The sequence below is a fragment of the Scyliorhinus torazame genome, chromosome 8 (genome assembly GCF_047496885.1).
Source record: "Scyliorhinus torazame isolate Kashiwa2021f chromosome 8, sScyTor2.1, whole genome shotgun sequence".
NCBI classification, from domain to species: Eukaryota; Metazoa; Chordata; class Chondrichthyes; order Carcharhiniformes; family Scyliorhinidae; genus Scyliorhinus; species Scyliorhinus torazame.
The window spans coordinates 30906548-30930550 of NC_092714.1; the positions used below are offsets into that span (position 1 = coordinate 30906548).

A 24003-nucleotide genomic window follows, 5' to 3' on the forward strand; every position below is an offset into this window, starting at 1 on the left:
ATCTGTGGCCTAACCAAGGCTCAAAGCATGTTTAACATAACTTCCCTTCCTTACTTTTCAATTAGTTCCTCTAAAAATAGTACTTAGTTTTCTTTTTCTGATGGTCTTGCTAACCTGTGGTGCAAACTTTGGTGTATTTGTAGTCTGAGATCATTTTATCTCGCCTATAGCCGCAACTTCCAAGTAATAATTGACCTGATTCATGTGATCGTTTGTGTTGGCCTTCATTTGCATAGTATTTGCCCGTTCTGCAAGTTTATTAATGTTCTCCTGGAAGTTGTTGGAATCCTCAGCATTGACCATCACCCCAATTTGGTGTCATTCACAAATTTATAAATTTGTGTTTTTAATGTAAATTGTGGCCAGGAATGGACCCAGCATTGATCCTTGTGGAATACTACTATCCACCTCCACCACTGTGCATAGCTACCCCTTAATCCCATTCTGCGTTTTGTCTTGAAGACAACCAACAATCCATTCTGCCATTTGTCCCTTGACTCCTCATTCTCTAACTTCATTAATCTATTTTATATGTATTTATATATATTGTGTGTCTATTATTTAGACTAGTAAGCTAGGTTGTTTAAAACCCTGGATCAATTTTTTGTCAAAACATGGGAATTTTGTAGAAAACGAATGAATCTATAGTTGAGATATTAGCATCCTGTAATTAGATCAGTAAATATAAAAGTTTGCTAGTTTGAAAACTGCTACTTTGAACATAGCTGAGAAACTACTTAGAGCATAGATCATAGAATTTATAGTGCAGAAGGAGGCCATTCGGCCCATCGAGTCTGCACCGGCTCTTGGAAAGAGCAACCTATCCAAGGTCCACACCTCCACCCTATCCCCATAACCAGTAACGCCACCCAACACTAAGGGCAATTTTGGACACTAAGGGCAATTTATCATGGCCAATCCACCTAACCTGCACATCTTTGGACTGTGGGAGGAAACCAGAGCTCCCGGAGGAAACCCACGCACAAACTGGGAGGATGTGCAGACTCCGCACAGACAGTGACCCAAGCCGGAATCGAACCTGGGACCCTGGAGCTGTGAAGCAATTGTGCTATCCACAATGCTACCGTGCTGCCCGTTCTTAAGAGTTCTTATTTGCATTCACCTATCTCTTGTTCAAGACCGTAAAAATCTCTGTGCCCTTGTTCTTGTACCGTCAGCAAATGGAAAAAAATTTCCACTGTTAATTTTATCCAAGAATATTATAATTCTATGCACCTCTGTCTGATCTCCACTCGCAGTCTCCTTCGCCCCAAGGAGAGCAAGTCTAGCTTTTCTAACCTCATCCTGTAGCTAAAATCCCCATACCTGAAATCATTCTGGTAATTTTTCTCTGCATCCTCTCAAGGACCTTCAGATATTTCCTGAAAGATTGTCAGAACTGGATGTAATACTCTAGTTGTGGCTTAACCAGAGTTTTTTTTAAAGATTCAGCAAAACTTCCTTACTCTTGTACTCAATGTCTCCATGAAGCCCAAAATCCCATATGCTTTGCTAACCACACTAGGAAATAGAGAGAGTGCAGGACCGACATGCTCATGTAAAGGTGAAGGGTGGGAGCAACAAGTCTAGAGCACCTTGGATGTCGAGGTGTATTCGGGTTTGGATAAGGGAAAATAAAGGGGGGCTTATGGCAGATACCAAGGGCTCAAAGCAGCAGATGCACTAGAGGAGGATCGGACGTGCAAGGGAGTTGCTTACAAAAAGAATTTTGGAGAGCGAAGAGGGGGCATGGACACTGGCAGGTAAAATAAAGGTAAATTCAAAGGTGTTTTATATGTATATTAAGGGCATGAGGATGACCAGGGGAAGGGTAGGGCCCATTGGTGACAAATATGGCAATCTGTTTGTGGAATCCATGTCATAGGTGAGGTTTTCAATGAATACTTTTCATCTGTGGTCACTCTGGAGAAGGACAATGTGGGACTGTGATGACTTCGAGCAAATTAACATTGAGAGGCAGTAGGTATTAATAGTTTTAGCGGGCTTAAAAATGGATAAATCCCCATGACCAGATGAGATGTATCCCAGGCTGCTGTGGGAGGCAAGGAGAAGATTGCATAAACTCAAGACAATTTTCAAATCTTCTCTGGTCACAGGAGAGGTGCCAGAGGACTGGAGGACAGTTAATGTGGCACCATTATTCAAGAACGGTGGTGGGGATAAACCAGGAAATTACAGGCCAGTTTGTCTAACCTCAGTGGAATGGAAACTATTCTGAAGGACAGAATTAATCTCCACTTGGGAGGCAAGAATTGGTCAAGGATAGTCTGCATGGCTTTGTCAGGGGGAGATCATGTCTAACAAATTATATTGAATTTGTTGGGGAGGTGATTAGGTGTGTAAATGAGGGTAGTGCAATTGATGTAGTCCACAGGGACTTCAATAAGGCTTTTGACAAGGTATTTGCATGGGAAACTAGTCAAGAAGGTAAGAGCCCATGGGATCCTGGGCAATTTGACAAATTAGAATCAAAGTTGGCTTGGTGCAGGAGATAGAGGATGATGGTTGAAGGTTGTTTTTGTGACTGGAAGACTGTGGCGAGTGGTGTTACGCAGGGATCGGTGCTGGGTCCCTTGTTGTTTGTCGTGTACATTCATGATCTGGACGTGAATGTCGGAGGTTGTGATCAGTATGTTCGCAGATGACACACAAATTGGTGTGCTAATTAGTGAGGAGGAAAGCCGTAGATCATAGAACGATATAGATGGGCTGGTTAGACGTGCAGAACAGTGGCAACTGGAATTTTACCCTGAAAAGTGTGAGGTAATGCATTTTGGAAGGACTAACCGGGCAAGGGAATACACAATGAATGGTAGGACCCTAGGAAGTACAAAGGACCAGAGGGACTTTATAGAATTTACAGTGCAGAAGGAGGCCATTCGGCCCATTGAGTCTGCACCGGCTCTTGGAAAGAGGACCCTACCCAAGGTCAACACCTCCACCCTATCCCCATAACCCAGTAACCCACCCAACACTAAGGGCAATTTATCATGGCCAATCCACCTAACCTGCACATTTTTGGACTGTGGGAGGAAACCGGAGCACCCGGAGGAAACCCACCCCCACATGAGGAGGATGTGCAGACTCCGCACAGACAGTGCCCAAGCCGGAATCGAACCTGGGACCCTGGGCTGTGAAGCAATTGTGCTATCCACAATGCTACCGTGCTGCCCCTTGGGATGCATGTCCATAAATTCCTAAGACAACAGGACGTGTAGATGAGGTGCTTAAGAAGGCAAATGAAAGGCTTTTGTGGGGACGAAGTGCTGAATAGTCGCATGAAAGGTGGCTATCTAGAAACTTCAACCTGGATTAAAGTAGATCGGTGCTTGGTGGCTGGTGTGGAAAAGATGGACTGAAGGACCTCTTTCTGAGCTGTAAAACTCTATGAACTCCGTATGTCCCAATTTTGTTAAAATCAAAGTTGACATCGACCCTCCTATGCCATAAACCTTAAAACTGTTAAACTAGCCTTTTATATGGTACCTTGTCAAATGCTTTCTTAAAAAAAACGTATAGACAACTTCATCGTATTCCCTTCATTAACCTCCTGTGTTGCTTCAACAAAAAAATATTAAATTTGTGATTTCCTTGCCTTAAGTTGCAGAAAAAGATCAAGTCCTTGGAGGAGGTTGGGCGGCATGGTGGTGCAGTGGTAGCATTGCTGCCTCAAGTCACCAAGGACCCGGGTTCAATCCCGGCCCTGGGTCACGGTCCGTGTGAGTTTGCACATCTCCCCGTGTCTGCGTGGGTATCATCCCCACAATCCAAAGATGTGCAGGGTAGGTGGATTGGCCATGCTAAACTACCTAATAATTTTAAAAAAAAAAGAAGAGGTAGAGTAGTGAATGTGTTGAATGATGAAAGGCAACATGACATATTTTTCCTCCTGGAATAATTCGTTTTGGCTGCATAAAGCATGAGACAATGCAATAGAAAGTCTCAAGTCTTAGTTCACATCCATCCTGTGCATTTAGAATGATCCATAAGGAGGCCATTCGGTTCATCGTGTCTGAACAGACCCTTCAAAGAAAACTTTGTCCACCCCGCCGTATCCCTGTAACTTAACCTGCACATTCCTGGGCACTAAGGAGTGATTTATCATGGCCAATCCACCTAACCCGCACATCTTTGGACTGTGGGAGGAAACTGGAGCACCCGGAGGAAACCCGCGTAGACACTGGGAGAGCATACATACTCTGCACAGACAGTGACCCAAGGCTGGAATCGAACACTGGTCCCTGGCACTGTGAGGCAGCAGTGCTTGCCACCATGCTGCCCATTTCTAACTTTCCACAAACTCACCAATCACCCACACAGAATTGGTAAACAGTAAGTAGGTTTGATTTATTTGAAGACTACAACTAATATGTACATGTTAAAGGATAGCTTAACCAACATCTATTTTAGGGATTCCGCAGCTACCACTAGTCATAGCAACAACTGCAACCATAACAGCACTAACTGACTTGGTCACATGGTGCTTTACATTCTGGTTCCTCTGACTTCATGTGGATATTTTCTTCATGTGTCGTGTGCCTGTGATCCTCTGATTTGAGTTCATACGATTGGTTGTCATCCCATTGGATTTGATTAGGGTAACAGATTTTCAAAGATCTGATGAGGACAAAGGCGTAACAGTCATTAAATAAACCAGTGGAGCTGCTTATGATATTTTTAGGTATGAGGAGGGAAAGTTGGGTCTGTTACAACTTGGCACTTCATTTGGAGATCATCGCAGAATCTCGACAGTGCAGAAGGAGGCCATTCGGTCCATCGAGTCTGAACAGACCCTTCGAAAGACCACTCTACTTAGGCTCAATTCCCCATCCTATTCTGTAACCCCACCCTAAGGGGCAATTCAGCATAACCAATCCACCTAGCCTGCACATCTTTGGATTGTGGGAGGAAACCGGAGCACCCGGAGGAAACCCACACAGACACGGGGAGAACTTACAAACTCCACACTGACAGTTACCCAAGGTTGGAATCGAACCTGGGTCCCTGGCGCTGTGAGGCAGCAATGTTAACCACTGTGTCACATGCTGACAATGCGAAATACACTGCTTTATTTCTTCCCTGCATAGTCTCTCATTTCGCATGGGAGACTATGCAGGGAAGAAATTAAGCAGTGTATTTCATTTGTACAAATTTATAGGCAAATAATGAAACAATACTTAGATGTGTCTCTTTATATATAGGAAAGTAATTCAGCAGAGGGCAGTGGAGGATCTTCAGAGGAATGGCAGAGTGAATCTAACAGCTCAAGGTAATATGGCAAGCAATTGACTATACATTTTAATTCATGGGTATTTGAGCTGTAATGTGCAGACTTTGTTTTAAGCTGCATTTACCTTTCTCAGCGTAAAAGTAGACTGGTATTGAATACTATTCAAACATTGTCTCAAAGCTTTCAAGATTGGCACTTGGAATCATGAGGGCCCTGCAATATTGCCACCAAGAAAAATATAGTGTAAAACTTCTTCATCCTGGTTACTTGTGTATATGTACTGCTTTTTGTGAGCATTTGGTGCAGCCACAACAATTTGCGTTTATATTGCGCATTTAATGTAGAAGAACTTCTCCATGTGCTTCAACAGGTGTGTTATTAAAATATGCACTAAGCCACCGATAGAGATGTTAAGACATGACCAAATGTTTAGTTTGAGATAACTTCCAAGGATTGTCTTAAAGGAGGGTAGGAACTGGAGAAGATGAGGGAGGAAGTTCCAGAGCTTAGGACCTAGACAGCTGAAGGCAAAGCCGCCAATGGCACAGCGATGAAAATTGGGGATGCATAACAAGGTAGGAGTGGTGTAGTGCAGAGATCTCAAAGCGTTATAGTGCTGGATAAGGTTAGTGAGGGGCAAGGCCATGGAGATATTTGAAAACCAGGATGAGAATTTAAAATTTAAGTGCTGCCAGGATGGGAGACTGTGTACATCACTGAGCACATGGGTGATGGATTTGGTACAAATTAAGATATCAGCAGCAGTGGTTTGGATGAACCCCAGTTTATGGAGGAAGGAAGATGGGAGGATGGCTAGGAGAATGGTACTGTAATTCTTGGTTTGTTGCATGTGAAAATATTGCTTTATCTTGGGTTCTGCTGTCATGCCCATGTAATGCGCTATTCTGCTGGGTCAAACTAACAAATATTTCAGTATTTTGTGTCCAGTTAAAAATGTTTTGGATCTACAGTTTTACTAACTGAGAAAAATTAGGGTTTTTAGATGTGTGAATTGGGCATAAAGGTTGATGAACACTTTTAAATATTGGTTATTTTAAAGTAGTCACGGTATGTAGGATTTTACAATAAGTTACTTGCATAATATTGTCCCTTCTTGTGCCTTGGGATATTAGTCTGGTGGCTTCCTCTGAACCTCTTCCAGAATCTCTATATCAACCACCATGAGAGGATATTAAAGCTGAACACAACTTTCTGTGGGACCTAATTAAGGCCTTGTACTAGGGCACCATTGTACTGTTAGTTGTATATTGTGCTCTGTTGGTTATATCTTAATATCATATTTGCTCTCACTTCAGTCTCTTGGCCTGAGTAATAAACCTTTCGAGAATTGAACACCATAACAAAACATAAAGATTTTCATGTATGTAGTGCCTTTCATGATCACAGGATGTCCCAAAATGCATAATAGCCATTGAAGTACTTTTGAAGTGTGATCACTGTGGTAATGCAAGAAACGTGGCATTGAACTTGCACACACAAAAACTCCCACAAATGGAGACCTGATAGTGACCAGCAAATCTGTTTTTTGTGATGTTGATTGAGAGAGAAATTTGACTAGGACGTGGAACAACTCCCTTGATCTTCAAAATATTGCCATGCGATTTTGTCATAGAATCTCAGAATATTATGGCGCAAAAGAAAGCCATTTGGCCATCATATCTGCACTGGCTCTCCAAATGAGCATTATGGCTTCATGCCATTCCCCAGACTTTTCCCCATACCCCTGCACAATTTTTCGATTTAAATAATGAAATGAAATGAAATGAAAATCGCTTATTGTCACAAGTAGGCTTCAAATGAAGTTACTGTGAAAATAATCATCAAATGCTCACTTGAATGCCTCAATTGGGGCACTTTATGTCCACCTAGGAGGGCAGATGTGGCCTCGGTTTAAGGTCTCATCACAAAAGCAGCAAATTTTTATTCCTTTTTGCAGATTTTAGTTTATAGTCTACATGATATGTACATGCTTGACATTACCCTTGCCTACATTTGTCAACATTAAATGTGGCACCCATTCCCATATCTCTAGATCTGCTTTTGAATTTTACTTCTTGAGGGGTTCTGATATTGGCACATATGAGAACTTGTGGGTACTACTTCATTCAGATCACAGATCGAGAAGACTGTGTTTGTCAGGCATGTGAAAGACAGCTTGATTGTCATGCAAACCTTATTCTTAAAAAGATGTGCATCCTGCACATAAGTGTTCCACATAAGTGACCCTCATTCTTTTTTTTTTTTGAAAATAATTTATTTAGGCAGTTATATTATCAATTTTAACACAATGGACAACCCCAAACCAGCCCACATGGCTTACATAAACAACAACCCAACAAAAATTCCCCACCAATCCTCCCCAACCTTGTCCACCTCCCCCTGCCTCCTTTTTAATCCGCCCGGGCCTGCGGACAGCTTAGTTCCTACGACAAACGGCTGCCACCTCCGGGCACACCCTTCCATCGAGCCTCAGGATGAACTTAATTTTCTCAAGCCCGAGAAACCCAGCCATGTCACTTGCCCAAACCCCCGACTTTGGGGGTTCCGAGTCCCTCCATTCTAGCAAGATCCGTCTCCGGGTTACCAGGGACGCAAAAGCCAAGACATAAGAACTGGGAGCAGGAGTAGGCCAACTGGCCCTTCGAGCCTGCTCCGCCATTCAATCAGATCATGGCTGATCTTATGTGGACTCAGCTCCACTTTCCAGCCTGAGCACCATAACCCTTTATTCCTTATTCATCAACCTCTCTCGCCCCCTGGACTCCCGGGTCTTCTGACACATCAAAGATCGGCACCTCTGGACTCGGGACCACCTTTACTTTTCGAACCTCCGACATAACGTCGGCAAACCCCTGCCAGAATCACCCAAGCTTCGGACAGGCCCAAAACATATGGGCATGGTTCGCTGGCCCACCCGCATTCCACCCACACCTATCCTCCACCCTTTCAAAAAGCCTGCTCACCCACACACCCTGAAATCACCCCGTTCACCTTCCTAAAAATGCCTTGGAATGAAGATTGGGAGGCTCTGAAATACAAACAAGAACTTCGTAATTTCTACCGTCTGAACCCTTCCTGCCAATGACCATGGGAGCGCATCCCACCTCCTGAAATCCTCCTTCATTTCCTCTACCAACCGAGCCAAATTTGGCTTATGCAGCTGCCCTCACCTCCGCGCCATCTGAATACCCAAGTACCGAAAGTTCCTCCACCCCACCCACCCACCCAACACCACCTTGAATGGAATCTCCCTCAATGTCATCTCTTCTGCCCCCTCACCTGGATTGGAAAGACCTCACTCTTGTTCAATTTATACCCCAAAACTTACCAAATTCCTCCAAGGATCCCATAATCCCCCAATACCTCCCAACGGGTCCGATATATACAACAACAAATTGTCCGCATAAAGCGAGACCCTATGTTCCATCCCCCCCGGCACTATCCCCTGCCAGCCCTCAACGCTTTCAACGCCATCGCCAGTGGCTCTATAGCCAAGGCAAAGAGCAATGGAGAGAGTGGGCATCCCTGTCTCGTCCCGATGCAGTCTAAAATAGTCCGAGCTCACCCGGTTCGTCCACAAGCTCGCCACCGGTGCCTGGTACCTCAACCGACCCAGTCCACAAAACCCTATCCAAACCCAAACTGTCCCAGAATCACCATAGATAGTCCCACTCCACCCAATTTTCCGCCTTCTCCCTGTACCCCTGTATCGAGATAAACTCTCCCTCACAACCGCCTCAATGCCTCCATAACGTGGCCGCCAAAACTTCTGCCGAAACCTCCCCTGTCGTTCGGCTCCACATACCTCCGAATGGCTGCCCTCTCCCTCTCACAAACCGCCTCATCTGGCAAAATCCCCACATCCAGCCTCCACTGCGGGTGCGGCACCTTCCCTTATTTACCCGCAAGTCCACCCAATGCGGAGCATGATCCGACAGAAACAATCGCTGAATACTCCACATTGACCACCCCCACCAGCAGCGTCTGACCTAGCACAAAAAAGTCAATCCGTGAGTGCACCCTGTGCACATGTGAGAAGAACGAAAATTCCTTCACCCTCGGCCTCCCAAACCTCCCTGGACCCCCCCCCCCCCCCCCCCCCCCCCCCCCCCCCCCCCCCCCCCCCCCCCCCCCACCCAATGTGCTCTATAAACCCCCTCACCTCCTTCGCTACCGCCGACACCCTCCCTTATCTCTAACTCGACCGATCCAGCACTGTATTAAAATCCCCACCCAATATCAACCGGTGCGAGTCCAAATCGGGGATCTTACCCAGCACCCGCCTCATGAACTCCACAGCGTCCCAGTTCGGATCAAACTAATCCAAACACAAAGAAAAGAGCAACCCACCATCACCCACAAAGAAAAAACACAGTGCAATGGTCCCAAACAAAATACTAAGACAAATCCGAAGGAACAGAAAGCACGCATCTCCTCAAGTTCAGAGTCCTCCTTCTCCTGCCAGTTCATTTTCCCCAACAAATTCCATCACCAACTCCAGCGTCCCAAAGTACAGCTCACGACCCTTGTTGGTCACCCGCAGGCACGCCGGTACAGCATACCAGATTTCACCCCCTTCTTGAAGAGGGCCAGCTTTAACTTGTTAAAGCCCGCTCTGCTCTTGGCCAGCTCCACACCCAGGTCCTGATGCACATGCATCTCACTGCCCTCCCAGGTACAATGCGTTGTCTGCCTGGCCCACCTCAGGATCTGTTCCTTATCCAGGAACCGGTGCAGGCACACCACCATCACCCTCGGCGGCTCGTTCCCCTGCGGTTTCCTCATTAGTGCCCTATGCGCCCGGTCCACTTCAATGGTCATTCAAATGCCCTCTCTCCCAGCAACTTTTCGAATATCCGAGCCAGGTACGTGCCAGCGACCGCTCCCTCGCTGCCCTCCGGCAGCCCTACGATCCTCAACTTCTGCCTGCGGGACCGGTTCTTCCAAGTCCTCCACCTTCTCCTGCAGCCACCTCTGATTGTCCCACATCGACCTCAGCTCAGCCGCCATCGAGGTAAACTGCTCCTCGTGATCCCCCACAGTCTCCACCTTCTGGATCGCCTGACCCTGGGCCTCCAGCCTCGTTTCCAGGCGGCCGATCCCCGCCTTTATCAGGTCCGCCACCCTAGCCAGGTCTTCCAAATCCTCCTCCTTCCCCTGCTGAGTGAACCTCTCGTTCAGGAAGCCCACCAGCTTCTCCGTCGACCATTGAGAGGGTAGGGTCGGTGCCTGACTCTCTGCCATCTTCTCCTGTGTTGCTAGCACAACTCCAACTCACTCCAACTGCTTCTTTCTTTTTAGACCATTTCTGGTCCACAAATCCATCCACTGGTGGGACACTCTCTCCTTCTATCCCTCCTGCACCTTCTACCCCTCCTGCACCTTCTTCGACCAACACATCCATCCGTTAGCCGGGGAAAAGGGTCCAAAAATACCACCATGAGCGGGAGCCACCAAATAAATGTGCGACCAGACGTATCATGGCCGCCACCGGAAGTTCCACTGACCCTCTTTCTTAAAGGCATACTTTGGTGGTCTTATTGTAAAGTGATCGTATTCAGGTCATAAAAGCCGATCAGAACAATGCAGGCCCTAAGGCTTTTTCAAGTATACGGTGTGACCATCTATCTGCAACAGGGGCTGTTTTAGCACAGTGGGCTAAGCAGCTGGCTTGTAAAGCAGAACAAGGCCAGCAGTGTGGGTTCAATTCCCATACCAGCCTCCCAAACAGGCGCCGGAATGTGGCGACTAGAGGCTTTTCACAATAACTTAATTTGAAGCCTACTTGTGACAATAAGCGATTTTCATTTTTAATTTCATTGTAACCACATTTCTATGTCCTTAAATATAGTACATGGTTTATCCAGAACACCGAACTGGTCTCTGTTCCGTTTGGAAGATGCATATTATTAAAGAAACAAGATATGATTAAGTGGTGGCCAGTCTATTTTTTAAGTTCTAGAGAAAAATTGTTGCATCACCATTCTATTTCAATTTCATAAAATAGAAAATAAAAAGAAATTAAAAATTACTCTTGTTTGTTTAAAAATATATTATTGGACATAACTTTCACTAATGTGAACGGAAATTAAATTGGCTCGTGCTTGTCTTTAGTGATTCTTCGAGCGAGTATTCAGATTGGACAGCAAATGCGGGAATTAATCTTCAGCCACCCAAGAGACCAACCAGACGGCGAGCCCCACGCATCGTGAGCAGCTCAGACGATGAACAAGATGATAAAGTTAAAGTACTATGGAATCAAAAGCTAAAGAAACCCAAAGGAAGGCCACGAAAGGTAATTTTAAGTGGGTCTTTCAAAACCAATCTCACCAGATAGATTAGAGACTTAATATACTTCATATTCTTATAATGAACCAGGCAAACAAGGTTAGAGTTCTGATTTTTGATTGAGATATTTCTTGGACCCCGCTGGCGTCGGGATTGCGGTTCAGGCCCCACGCTAGTGGGAGGATGCAAATGGATCATTAAGACCTCCTGTGCAATTGCTGCCAGGTCTGCTACGTCAAATAGCCTCTGACACTTGCTAAGATTTTGCATGACAAATAAACCAAAGATGGAACAAACTTTTGGGAGACTGCCAGCTGGAACTGAATTGTACCGTTTTCAGTTTCTAGCTGAACACTCCAAAGTTAACTCAACCGCGAAGGGAAGTGAATGGAAAGCACTTAATTAATCTATGTGTCTCTTTTTTTTTAGGGGCGGGCCTCTTTATTTTGTGCATCTTTGGGTGGAGGGGGGGGGGGTCTATTTATTTATTTAGAGGGCATCTTGGGGGGAGCGGGGGTCTATTAGGGGTTCTCTGGTGTGGGTGTGACTTGCATTGTGGAAGGGGGGGGGGGGAGAGGTGGCCCTCCTGTGGACTTTGGGAGCAACTCCCTTAAAGACGGATCTCCTTGGCCCGCCATATTTGCCAGGACCAGTAGTAATTCTTGCCCACATGATTCCTGGCCCAGAGCACCAGAGAATCACACGGGCTCAGAGAATATGGTGCCTGGCCTTTCAGTGGATGCAAATGGGTAGCGGAATTACTGACGAGGCGGAGAATCCAGCATCTGGGAGAAAATGGATCTGTGCCTATGCTCCGGACCCAACTGGCGTCGAGATTGAGGTTCAGGCCCCACGCTAGTGGGAGGATGCATATGGATCATTAAGACCTCCTGTGCAATTGCTGCCAGGTCTGCTATGTGGTTCCAGCATCCTGTTTTTATTATGGTTTTACTATTCCTCATCAAATTTGCCAAGATTATCTCATCCTCTCATCTGAATGAGGCTATTTGGTTGGGGTGAGACAAACAGGAGTGCTTCCTGCATTGAAATGTGTTAGAATGCAGATGGCTGGCTCTAGTGAGGTCTTATAAATTGAATCATTTATTTAAAAGATCCTGAGGTATCTTGACCGGATTGATGTGGACAGGAATATTTTTTCTTGTGGCAGAATCTAGTAGTAGGACCCACTGTTTAAAAATAAAGGGTTACCCATTTAGGACAGATGAGAAGAATTGTTTTTCTCTGAGGGTTGAGCCTTTTGAACTCTCTTCTGCAGAAAGTGGTAGAAGCAGAGTCTTTGAATATTTTTAAGGCAGAGGTAGATCGATTCTAAGGGGTGAAAGGTTATCACAGGTCAGAGGGAGGGTGGAGTTGAGGTTACAATATCAGCCATGATCTTCTTGAATGGTGGAACAGGTTCCAAGGGCTGAGTGGCCTACTCCTCCTAAATAGTATGGTTGTATGTTCATCTAAATTGTATATTCATTAATTCACCTAACTTGTATATTCATTAATAACTATCCCAAGTTCCCAACGTACCATGTCTCGCGAACATATGTGGTAATTGGTGCTAAGAAACAATAGTTCTTCAAGAAACAAACATTTTTAAGTTGGGGAGAGAATAGGTCTGTCTATGGTGGTGTGTGTCTGCAATTACTGTGCTTTGTTTTCCTTCTTGCAATGCAGAGACCAAATCCTGTGCCAACTGGGGAAGGTACAATTTTAGAGGAATGGCATCCACCGAAATGGATCACAGATACTGTACCGCGCAGGTCACCTTATGTTCCACAAATGGGTGATGAGGTAAGAAAACTGGCAATCCGTTACAAATGATAATATAGCAGGAATTGTTTTGATGACATGCGATCTCTAAATTTACATATCAGGATATTACCGAAAGTGTAAATAAGGGAATTTTATTGAGATTCTATTTGTGTACACAAAATAATTAAATCCTGATATCTGAAGCAGAAGCTTCATCAAGTGCATGATCCTTAGTCATGAGTCTAATATTAAACTTTGCAAATCCAAATATATTGTGTTACCCCATCATGGCATCTATGGCGTCATTCCCTGTTATCATGAAAATGTGTGCGCACAATGGTGCCGCTTTTGTATTTCCCTTACTTTTTAATATGCCTCGTTGTAATCCACCCAGACTGGGAGTTTTATCCTGTTAATTTAATTAGTTCATCAATTAATACCACCCCTTTTTAAATAGCTTCTTATCTTATTTGATCGCCTCTAATATCCAGTCACACGGTCCTGGTAGTTATTTGTTGAGACTTCCGGTGGCGGCCATGGAGAGAGTGGTCGCATATTTGCCAGCTCCCGCTCATGGTGGTCTTTTTGTGGCCTTTACCGTTTTGTCGCAGGAATTTTGTAGGAAAAAGGTACAGAAGTGAGAGCAGAAGAGAGTGACCCCTAGTTTATGGAGCTGCGGTCCAGAAGTGCCCGGGAAAAGCGAACCATTTGGTTGAGGCGAGTGTGGTGTGGACAACGCACGTGGAGATGGCGGACGGGCAGGGTCTGGCCCCGTCGGCTCAATGGTCAATGGACCAGTTGGTGAAACTGAAGAGAAAATGCTGGAAAATTTGGTTGGTGAGCTTCCTAAATGAGAAGTTCACCCAACAACGGAATTAAGTGTGGAGAACCTGGCCCGGGCGGTGGATTCGATCAAGGCGGTGGTTGACCGCATGGAGACGAGACTGGCAGCTCAGGTACAGGCAATCCAGAAGTTGGAGGAGCAGGCGAGGGATCATGAGGATCAGTCCACCTCGATGGCAGCCGAGATTGGGCTGATGCGTGACCAGCAGAAGCGACTGCTGGAGAAAGTAGAGGACCTGGAGAACTGTTCTCTGAGGCAGAACGTGCAAATCGTGAGCCTGCCGGAGGGAATCGAAGGATTGGATGCGGGTGCCTATGTTGGGAAGATGCTGGAAAGGCTGCTCCGGGAAGGTGTATTTGACTGCCACCGAGGATAATGGTGGTACGGGTTGCATCAGTTTCTGGACAAGGAATGCATCATGAGGTGGCCAGGCAGACGAGGCGATGTATTTGGGAAGACGTCTAGATTCGGGTGTACCAAGACCTGGGAGCAAAGCTCGCGAAGAGGAGGTCGAGTTTTAATAGGGTCAAATCGGCCCTGTACAAGAAGGGCGTAAACGTTCGGTCTACTGTACCCGGCCCGCCTATGGGGGCCGGGAGTTGTACTTTGGCTCGGCGGAGGAGGCAGCGGACTTTATGAAGGAGAATGGACTATGTTGTGAGAAACTTTGGGTTTATGTTGTTTGGATTTGTTTCATTTTTTTTCCCCGTTCTTCAGTCCTGTTTGGGGTGAGGTCGGTTTGCAGTGCTTTGGTAAGGGCTGAAGGATGGGTCTCTGCGTTCGGACCTTGGGAGGGATTGTTTGTTTGTTTTTACTTCTTGCCTTTGTTTTGACTGTTTGCACTAACCGCGGGGGCAGGGGAATCAGTGGGGGGTAGGATGCTAGGCGTTATGGGCGGGGCTGCCAGGCTAACTGGGCGGGCTAGTTCACGGAACCAATGTGGGGGATGAGCTGAAGATCGATTGGGGGGTGGGCTTGTACTGCTGACGGGGAGGGGACTTTCAAAGTGGAGGAGGGTTGATGACGGTAGTTGCCCAAAGGTGGGCTAGGGGAGGTGCGGGGCATGGGCCGCAGACTGGCCTAGGAGAGGTTGTGGTTGATTGGCAGGGGAGGTGGGCAGGGTGCCCCCCCCTCGCCCCAGACTGGACTGTTCACATGGAACGTTTGGGGACTGAATGGGCCAGTCAAAAGGGCCCGCTTGTTCACGCACTTGAGGCAACTGAAGGCAGGCGGACGTGGCTATGTTGCAGGAGATGCATCTGAAGGTGGGAGACCAGATTAGGTTAAGGACGGGATGGGTTGGACTGGTATTCCATTCGGGGTTAGACTTTAAAACGAGGGGGGTGGCGATCTTGGTTAATAAGCGGGTGTCATTCGAGGTGGGGAATATAGAAGTGGATCCGGGGGGTAGATATGTTCTGGTTTGTGGGAAGCTGGAGGGAATGGCCGTGGCATTGGTAAATATATATGCCCCGAACTGGAATGACGTTGAGTTTGTTCGACTGGTATTGGGGAAGATCCAGACCTAGATTCACATTGACTGATTATGGGGGGAGATTTTAATACGGTCCTGGATCCAAGGCTGGACCCGTCGAGTTCTAGATCTGGGAAGATATCAGCTATGGCAAAGGTGCTTCGGGGGTTTATGGAGTGGGGGGCGGGGGGGGTCGATCTGTGGAGATTTGGGAGGTCCAGGAGTAAGGAGTTTTCATTTTACTCCCATGTGCATAAGCTAAATGTGTATTCCTTGATAAACTTCTTTATGATGGACAAAACACTGCTGGCTGAGATGGTAGATGCTGAATATTCAGCAATAGTGGTGTCAGACTAAACTGCATTGGGTGGACATGCAAGTCAGCAATGGAAAGGCCCAGCGCCCACAATGGAGGTTGGATGTGGGCCTGTTAGCGGAGGAGGAGGTATGTGAGCAATGTGAGGGAGACCATTCGGAATATATAGGGATGAATGACATGGGTGAGGTTTCGGCGGGGGTGGTTTGGGAGGCACTGAAGGCGGTTATACAGGGGTAATTCATCTCCATTCGGGCCCGTAAGGAGAAGGCAGATTGGTAGGCGAACGTTTACAGGTGGACAGGAGGTATGCGGAGTCTCCGAACGACCGGCTTTTGAAGGAGCGTCCGAGACTGCAGCTGGAATTTGGGCTCCTGTCCACAGGTAAGGCAGAGGGACAGCTGAGGAGGGTAAAGGGGGTGGTGTATGAATATGGGGAAAAAGCCAGCGGGACGCTGGCACACCAGCTGAGGAAACAGGAGGCGACGAGAGAGATTGGGAAAGTGAGAGATGCGGGGGGGGGGGGGGTGGGGGGGGGGCGGGAGGAGGTGGTTTTGGATCCGGGGGGGGGGAGTAATGTATTTCGGGAATTTTATAGTAAACTGTATAAATCTGAATCCCAGCCGGGGAGAAGGGTATGAAGCGATTTCTGGGGGGCTGGAGTTCCCGAGGGTAGATGAAGAGTTGGTGGAGGATTTGGGAGCTCCAATTGGGATTGGGGAGGTTATAGGCGGGTTGGGGACAATGCAGTCGAGTAAAGCCCCAGGACCAGACGGATACCCGGTTGAGTTTTATAAAAGGTTTTCCAGGCTGTTGGGGCCGCTCCTGGTAAAGGCTTTTAATGAGTCCAAGGAGCTGGGTGTGCTCCCCCCAACGTTATCGCAGGCATGGATTTCCCTTATTTTGAAGCGGGATAAGGATTGGGAGAGCTGTGGCTCGTATAGGCCAATCTCCCTGTTAAATATAGATGCGAAATTGCTGGCAAAGATCTTGGCCACACGCATAGAGGATTGTGTTGTGGGGTTAATAGAGGGGGGGGGGGGAGAGAACCAGACGGGATTTGTTAAGGCATGACACCTGACGTCCAACATTAGGTGGCTGCTAAATGTAATAATGATGGCGGCGGAGGGGCGTGAGGTTGAGGTGGTGGTTGCCATGGATGCAGAAAAGGCCTTTGATCGAGTGGAGCGGAAGTACTTGTGGGATGTTCTGGGAAGATTTAGGTCTGGGCAGAGATTTGTAGTTTGAGTCTGGTTGCTATATCAGGCACCAGTGACGAATGGAAGGACAAATCAGGATCGATCAGAATATTTTAGTCTGTGCCGGCGGACGAGACGGGTATCCACTCTCCCCACTACTGTTTGCCCTGGCCATAGAGCTTTTGGCAGTGGCGCTGAGAGCATCGAACATTTGGTGGGGGATAATGAGAGAGGGGAGTGGAACATAGGGTTGCGCTCTATGCTGATGATTTGCTCCTTTATATACAGACAGGGATTGCAGGAAATATGGGGATACTGGAGAAATTTGGTCGGTTCTCGGGTTACAAACTGAATATGGGCAAGAGTGAGGTTTTTGCGAACCAGGCAAGGGGGCAGGAGAGGAAACTGAGGGAGATGCCGTTTAAAGTGGTGGGAGGGAGTTTTAGATACCTGAGGATTCAAATGGCAAGGGACTGGGGTCAGTTTCATAAACTAAATTTGGGCATGATGTGGAGATGCCGGCGTTTGGACTGACGTGAGCACAGTAAGAAGTCTTACAACACGGTTAAAGTCCAACAGGTTTGTTTTGAATTCAAAGTATCATCTTGCATCTTTGACTTTGTCTATATATATATATATATATGTATGTTTCTGGAACCCACCTCTTCATTCACTTGAGGACGGAGCTGTACTCTGTAAACTAGTGCTTCGAAACAAACCTGTTGGACTTCAACCTGGTGTTGTAAGACTTCTTCCTAAATTTGCACAGGTTGATTGAGCAAATGAAAGGGGACTTCCGTAGGTGGGACATGCCCCGCTGTCATTGGCAGGGAGGGTACTGACTGTGAAAATGACAGTCCGCCCGAGATTACGGTTTGTGTTTGTGTCTTCCAATCTTCATCCCCAAGGCATTTTTTAGGAAGATTAATGTGGCGATCTCGGGTTTTATATGAGCCGGGAGAGCCTCGAGGGTGAAGAAGGTCCTTCTTGAGTGGGGGCATGGGGAGGGGAGCTTGGCCCTTCCGAACTTTATTAATTACTACAGGGCAGCTAATACATCGATGGTTAGGAAATGGGTAGTGAGAGAGTGGTCAGTGTGGAGCGGTGGACGCGGCATTTGCACGGTCATGAGTCTGAAGGCTTTGTTAACGGCACCTCTGGCGTTCTCGTCGGCTTGGTACTCCACATGCCCAGTGGTTATGTCAGCCCTGAGGGTGTGGGGGCAATGGAGGCAGCCAATGAGATTGGTGTGTTCACTGATCTGTGATAATCACCAGTTTGCTCCACGGAGGCTGGACGGGGCCTTCAGGAGGTTGTAGCGGGCAAGCATTGAGAAATTTGGGGACCTCTTCATTGAGGATTGAGGAGGGTTTCCCGAGCCTGGAGGCGCTGGAGAGGAGTTTGAGTTGCCGGTTGGGAATGGGTTCCGGTACCTGCAGGTATGTGATTTTGTCCTAAAGCCGCCTCCCACTAAGGGGACTTGGATAAGGTGTTGTCTAGAACAGGGGTTGGGGAGGGGTGGGTCTCGGAAATATTCAAGGAACTGATGGAGTGGGAAGGGGGGTCCCAATTGGGGAGGTGTAGAGGAAGATCTGGAGGGGAGTTGGAAGTCAGGTTATGGAAGAAGGCCCTGAGGAGAGTTAATGCATCCTCGTTGTGTGCTAGGCATAGCCTGATCCAGTTCATGGTGGTCCACAGGGCTCATATGACTGTGGCCCAGATGAGTAGGTTTTTTGAGGAGGTAGAGGTCAGGTGTGGGCAGTGTGGGGGGGGGGGGGGGGGGGGGGGGGAAGTCCTGCGAATCATGTACATCTGTTTTGGGCGTGGCTGAGGGGACTCTGGCAGGGATTCTCATGTCATGTCAGAGGTCCTGGAAGGGAGGGTGACTCCAAGTCCAGAGGTGGCAATATTTGGAGTGTCAGACGATCCGGGACCCCAGGAGGGGGGGAGAGGCTGAAGTTTGGCCTTTGCCTCCCTAGTGGCCCGGAGACGGATTTTACTGGGATGGAGGGATTTGGAGCCTCCAAAGTCGGGGTTTGGGTCAGTGACATGGCAGGGTTTCTTCGACAAGAGAAAATTAAGTTCACATGAAGGGGTTTGTTACAGGGGTTGGCCCAGAGGTAGCAGTCGTTCATCGACTTCTTTGTTAGGGTTTGGGGGGGGGAAGGGGGGAGGGGGGGGGGGGGAAGAGTTGGGTGTGTTATTGTGGCATTTTTGCTAGTGTTGGATCTCTCTGTTTAAAATGTTAAAATTAAAATGCCTCAAAAATATTTTCTTAAAAAAAATAGTTTTTTGTTATTTTTGCCATTTCACTCTGATTACCTGTGAATTTATCTTCCTTCGTGCCCTAACCATATCCTGATTTTTCTTATTTATGTCTGTAGGATACCTTACTAATTCTTTCTATATTCCAACAATTTTGTTAATCGTGATAGCTTTTTAGCAATGCTTTCAAATGTGTGCATTCTTGTAATTAATGTTAATGTCAATTATGATCACCATAAATGTTTAATTGATTTCGCAGATTATAAAAGGATAGTAATTTACAACACAGACTATTTGGCCCATGGTATCTGTGTGAGCTGGAACAAACATTATCCATTTTAATCCCACTTTTCAGCTCTTGGTCCAAAGCCTTTTAGGTTACAGCAAGTGCCTTTCAAAGCATTTTGTAGATGTGATGAAGGGATCTGCCTCGACCATCTTTTCAGGTAGTGAGTTCCAGGTTCCTATCAACCTCTGGGTAAAGAAATTCTCCTCAACTCTCCTCTAATTCTTCTACCAGTTACTTTTAAATGATTCCCCTCCGACTTCTCTGTTAAGGAAAATAAATATTTTGTATCCACCCTATGCACCCCAATTTAATATCTCCCCTTTCTCTGTTCAACCTACCATATCAAGCCTTTCCTTATAGCTGAGTTTCTGGCAACATCCTTGTATATCTCCTTTGTAACCTGATCATATACTTATAATGTAGGGAGCAGAACTGCATCTGGTATTCCTGCTGTGGCCTAACTAGTTTTTGTACAATTCCAACATAACCTCCCTGATCTTGGATGCTATGCTTCAGCTAATACAATACAATAAAGTATGATGAAAACCAATGATGATGTTCATTATTCATTCGCAGAAGAACAATGTGTTCAGTTTTTAAAATATCAAAATTTGTTTGACGGAACACACTGCGGCATGACGGAGTATATTGTTCATTCAGTAACATTTAAAAAATTATACACTTTGGACCATTCCAAACATTCCTGAGAGGAATTTGTTTCAACAGGTTGCCTACTTTCGTCAAGGCCATGAAGCTTATGTTGAAGCCGTCAAAAAGCAAAAATATACACCATTAGCTTACGCAAGCAGCCGTGGCAGAAGCTGGAGTTTAGGGTAAGACTAAAAAATCATTTTTGTAAGTAAAATTTGACCTGAAGAATTCATTAAGGGCTGTCACAGACAGAATTTTTGTATTTCCTTTTTGTGCCCATGTTGATATGTAAGAGGAGTGTGTTTTCTTCGGATTGATTGTTTCAATTAAATAATTCTAGCAGCAAGCTTAAAAGAAAGATGGTTATTTATTATCAAATTTGCCCCAAATTTGATGCAACATTTAACTTGTCTTACACACACTGTCACATACATGTACATGGATAAATATTAGATACAGGTGAAAGTAATGGACTGCTACGGCATACAAATATCTTTGTCTCTTTCATGGCAGACCTGTAGCTTCTTGGACAAAGTTAATGCTTTAGTTGAAATGAAGGCCTGGTAAAACAAAGGTTTCTCAATAAGCTGAGGTTTCTTGTAGTCTAATTTGCAGGAAGTTGGATCTCGGGTGAACTTTACCTGTGCCTGGTTGGAGAGTCCTTCTTGCTCTAATAAGATCTTCCACTTTCAATGCTTTGCAGTTTATTATCTTGACTGCTTAGATGACTTCCAGCGAAATGGGTTTCAGTGGAACATGTAATAAGCCATGTTTGCTTTCTGTTTTTAAATCCACTAGAAGCTGCTTGCAAACAAAGCTATTTTCCAAATAAGCTTAGTAATTAGGTTCATTTATACATCTTATGTTATGGTTTTCAGACCACCTTGAGTTTAAGACAGCCAGTGTCTTTTTGTTTGAATGGCCCATTCAATGTACTAATACCCTTTTGGATTAGCTTCAGGAAAGGGCAACGATTCAGCATCAATCTGGAGTGTTCCTTTTATTCCATTTTTATACAGGGAGTGGTTTCAATCCACAATGAGCCAGGTGACCCTCGGGCAGCCACCATTTTGAAGTCTTTTGTCTTCAGTTTTAAAATATAAAAATCAATTTGTAATTCAAAACATATTGGGGCATAACAGTTTGTAAATCTGGAATTAAAATCTGATGATGACCATGAAACCATTGTCGATTGTTGTAAAGACCCATCTGGTTCACTAATGTCTTTTAGGGAAGGAAATCTGGCATCCTTACCTGGTCAGGTCTAAAAGTGACTCCAGACCCACAGCAATGTGGTTGACTCTTAAAGCCCTCTGAAATGGCCCAGCAAGCCACTCAGTTCAAGGGCAATTAGGGATGGGCAATAAATGCTGGGCCAACCAACGACACCCACATCCCATGAATGAATGAAACAAGAGGCCTTCATCAAGAAGTTTCACAAGTTAATTTCTAAATAGCAGTGGTACTGTGCATATGTAGCTGTACAGTATCAAGTTGCTAAAATATATGAAATATATCTGGTTTTAAAATAAAACTTTAAATGAATGTGCACATTTCATTCCCATTACCAAGGGAAGAATAATATTTTTAAGGACAGCCGTTATGTGATTTTTCTACCCATATAACCATGGTGTGAGCATAGACCAATATCAATATGCTCGCATTTCCATACTTGGCTTTAATCATAGGATGCTGGATAGTCATCAGTGTTAGGAACCCTTTTTCCCCTCTTTCTTCCATCTTTCTTCATCCTGAAATGCTAAAAGAAAACACTCAGGAGAGAATGGAAATGAAATCTGACCCTTCTCTGTTGCAATAGTGTTTACCCATTAGGCCATTGAGGAAGTCATCATTTGTATTGACATATGTTTTGCTCTTTTCCTATATTTGTTCAATGATGTTGAATCTGTATGGTTATGTCCTGAGTTATATTTTTACTAATGGTACAGATGTCTGTCTAATGTCATTCGACTATTAACCAGCTAAGTAGCACTTTGGATAGTGAGCATTGGCTGAGATTTGAATATGTTCAAGCTATAACTTTCTACTGTCAGGAATTACATTACTTATCAAACCTGGGAGATTTTTGAACTTATTTCTGTTTTAAACAGGATCAAGAAGTTTTGAAAATTGTTGGACTAAAATATGAAGTTGGCCCTCCTACACTATGCTGCCTAAAACTTGCTTTTATAGACCAGGATACAGGCAAAATTATGGATAAGGCATTTTCTCTGAAGTACGTTCACTATTCAATACTTTTAGTTAACTGTGTTTTAACAAAATTACATGTATAAACTTGATTTTAAAAAGTTATTGCTGCAATTAAGAACATGACTACAAATCTACTTTTGAGAACTGATTTTCAGGAACTTGTGGAATTATCCTTTGTTTTGTATCTTGTGTTAATTTTTCTTCAATGAGCATCTTTTATACATTGGAGTTTAGCCAATTCAACCCTTTCGACAAAAAAAATTGAAAAAACATAGCACTTGTGCTCTTTGCACATTTAAAATCTACACGTATGAAATATAGAAACTTCAGAATGGGAAGAGACCATTTAGCCTTCGAGCCTGTTCTGTCATTCAGTCATGGGTAAACTGTCCACCATTCTCTGGAGTTTTGAAACTTGAAGCAGCTACAGAGCCACTTGTAGCATCCAAAAGAATGGGAGTTATGGAGTCCTGCTGAGTCCAAATCAGCAAGTAAGTTAGACTATTTAATTCAATGCCTCATCGTGTACAGAAGTAGCACAGTGGGTCGCACTGTTACTTCACAGTGCCAGGGTCCTGGGCCCAATTCCCACTTCGGTCGCTGTCTGCGGAGTCTGCACGTTCCCCTGTGCCTGCGTGGGTTTCCTCCGGGTGCTCTGGTTTCCTCCCACAAGTCCCGAAAGACTTGCTGTTGGGTGAATTGGACATTCTGAATTCTCCCTCTGTGTACCTGAGCAGTGCTGGAGTGTGGCGACTAGGGGATTTTCACAGTAACTTCATTGCGATATAAATGTAAGCCTACTTGTGACAATAATAAAGATTATTATTATTATACAGAAGGGAAATCTGGTTCAGAGAGAGCCAAGAGACCAGAAAAGTTTTTTTAAATTAAGAAACCTCCAATAGTTAATAACTGGAGAAGTGATGATCCTCATTTGTAGAGGTAAATTTTGAGTAATCAAGACTTATCCCTGCATTAAAAATTCACTTTAACTTTAGTAGACAAGGATAAACTTTTGCTGAATGTTTAATTGCAGTCTAGTGATAGAGCATTACAACTTCACTCCCTTCATGTGTTTTAATGCTATGGCACTTGGTGACCTACCAATGTCATAGCTTGTGGAGAAGCAGGGGAAATGATTTCCGTATTTAACTGAACACATGTGGAACCTGAAAACTGCCACCTGACTTATTCTATAGCATCAGCGAGTTCTAGATGTAATATTTCATCAATATGTTACCTAGTAATGTCTACTTCTGCAAGTTTTAGTGATCCTCTGTATGTGCTTCTGCTGGAATGAATAATATTTTTAACTTACTAAAATAGTTATTTTTAACGGAACTGTCTGTTTAAAATTTTCTTTGACTTTGTTGCATTTCATATCTGCTCCACTTAATCCCCAATCTTAATTGGGTTCTAACCCCTAGTGC

General features: G+C 45.2%; 2 protein-coding genes across 4 annotated transcripts in view; one reads left to right on the forward strand and one right to left on the reverse strand.

The window, feature by feature from the left end:
• Positions 1-24003, reverse strand: part of LOC140427717 (proteasome assembly chaperone 1-like) — a 357213-nt gene that overhangs the window by 9337 nt on the left and 323873 nt on the right. The gene's annotated exons all lie outside the window — the stretch shown is intronic.
• LOC140427609 (bromodomain and WD repeat-containing protein 1-like) overlaps positions 1-24003 on the forward strand; it is a 110346-nt gene that overhangs the window by 317 nt on the left and 86026 nt on the right. Inside the window, 6 exon segments of the mRNA XM_072513017.1 lie at positions 5223-5290; positions 11387-11567; positions 13247-13363; positions 20438-20486; positions 20489-20544; positions 22474-22598. Coding sequence (XP_072369118.1) covers positions 5223-5290; positions 11387-11567; positions 13247-13363; positions 20438-20486; positions 20489-20544; positions 22474-22598 — 596 coding nt within the window.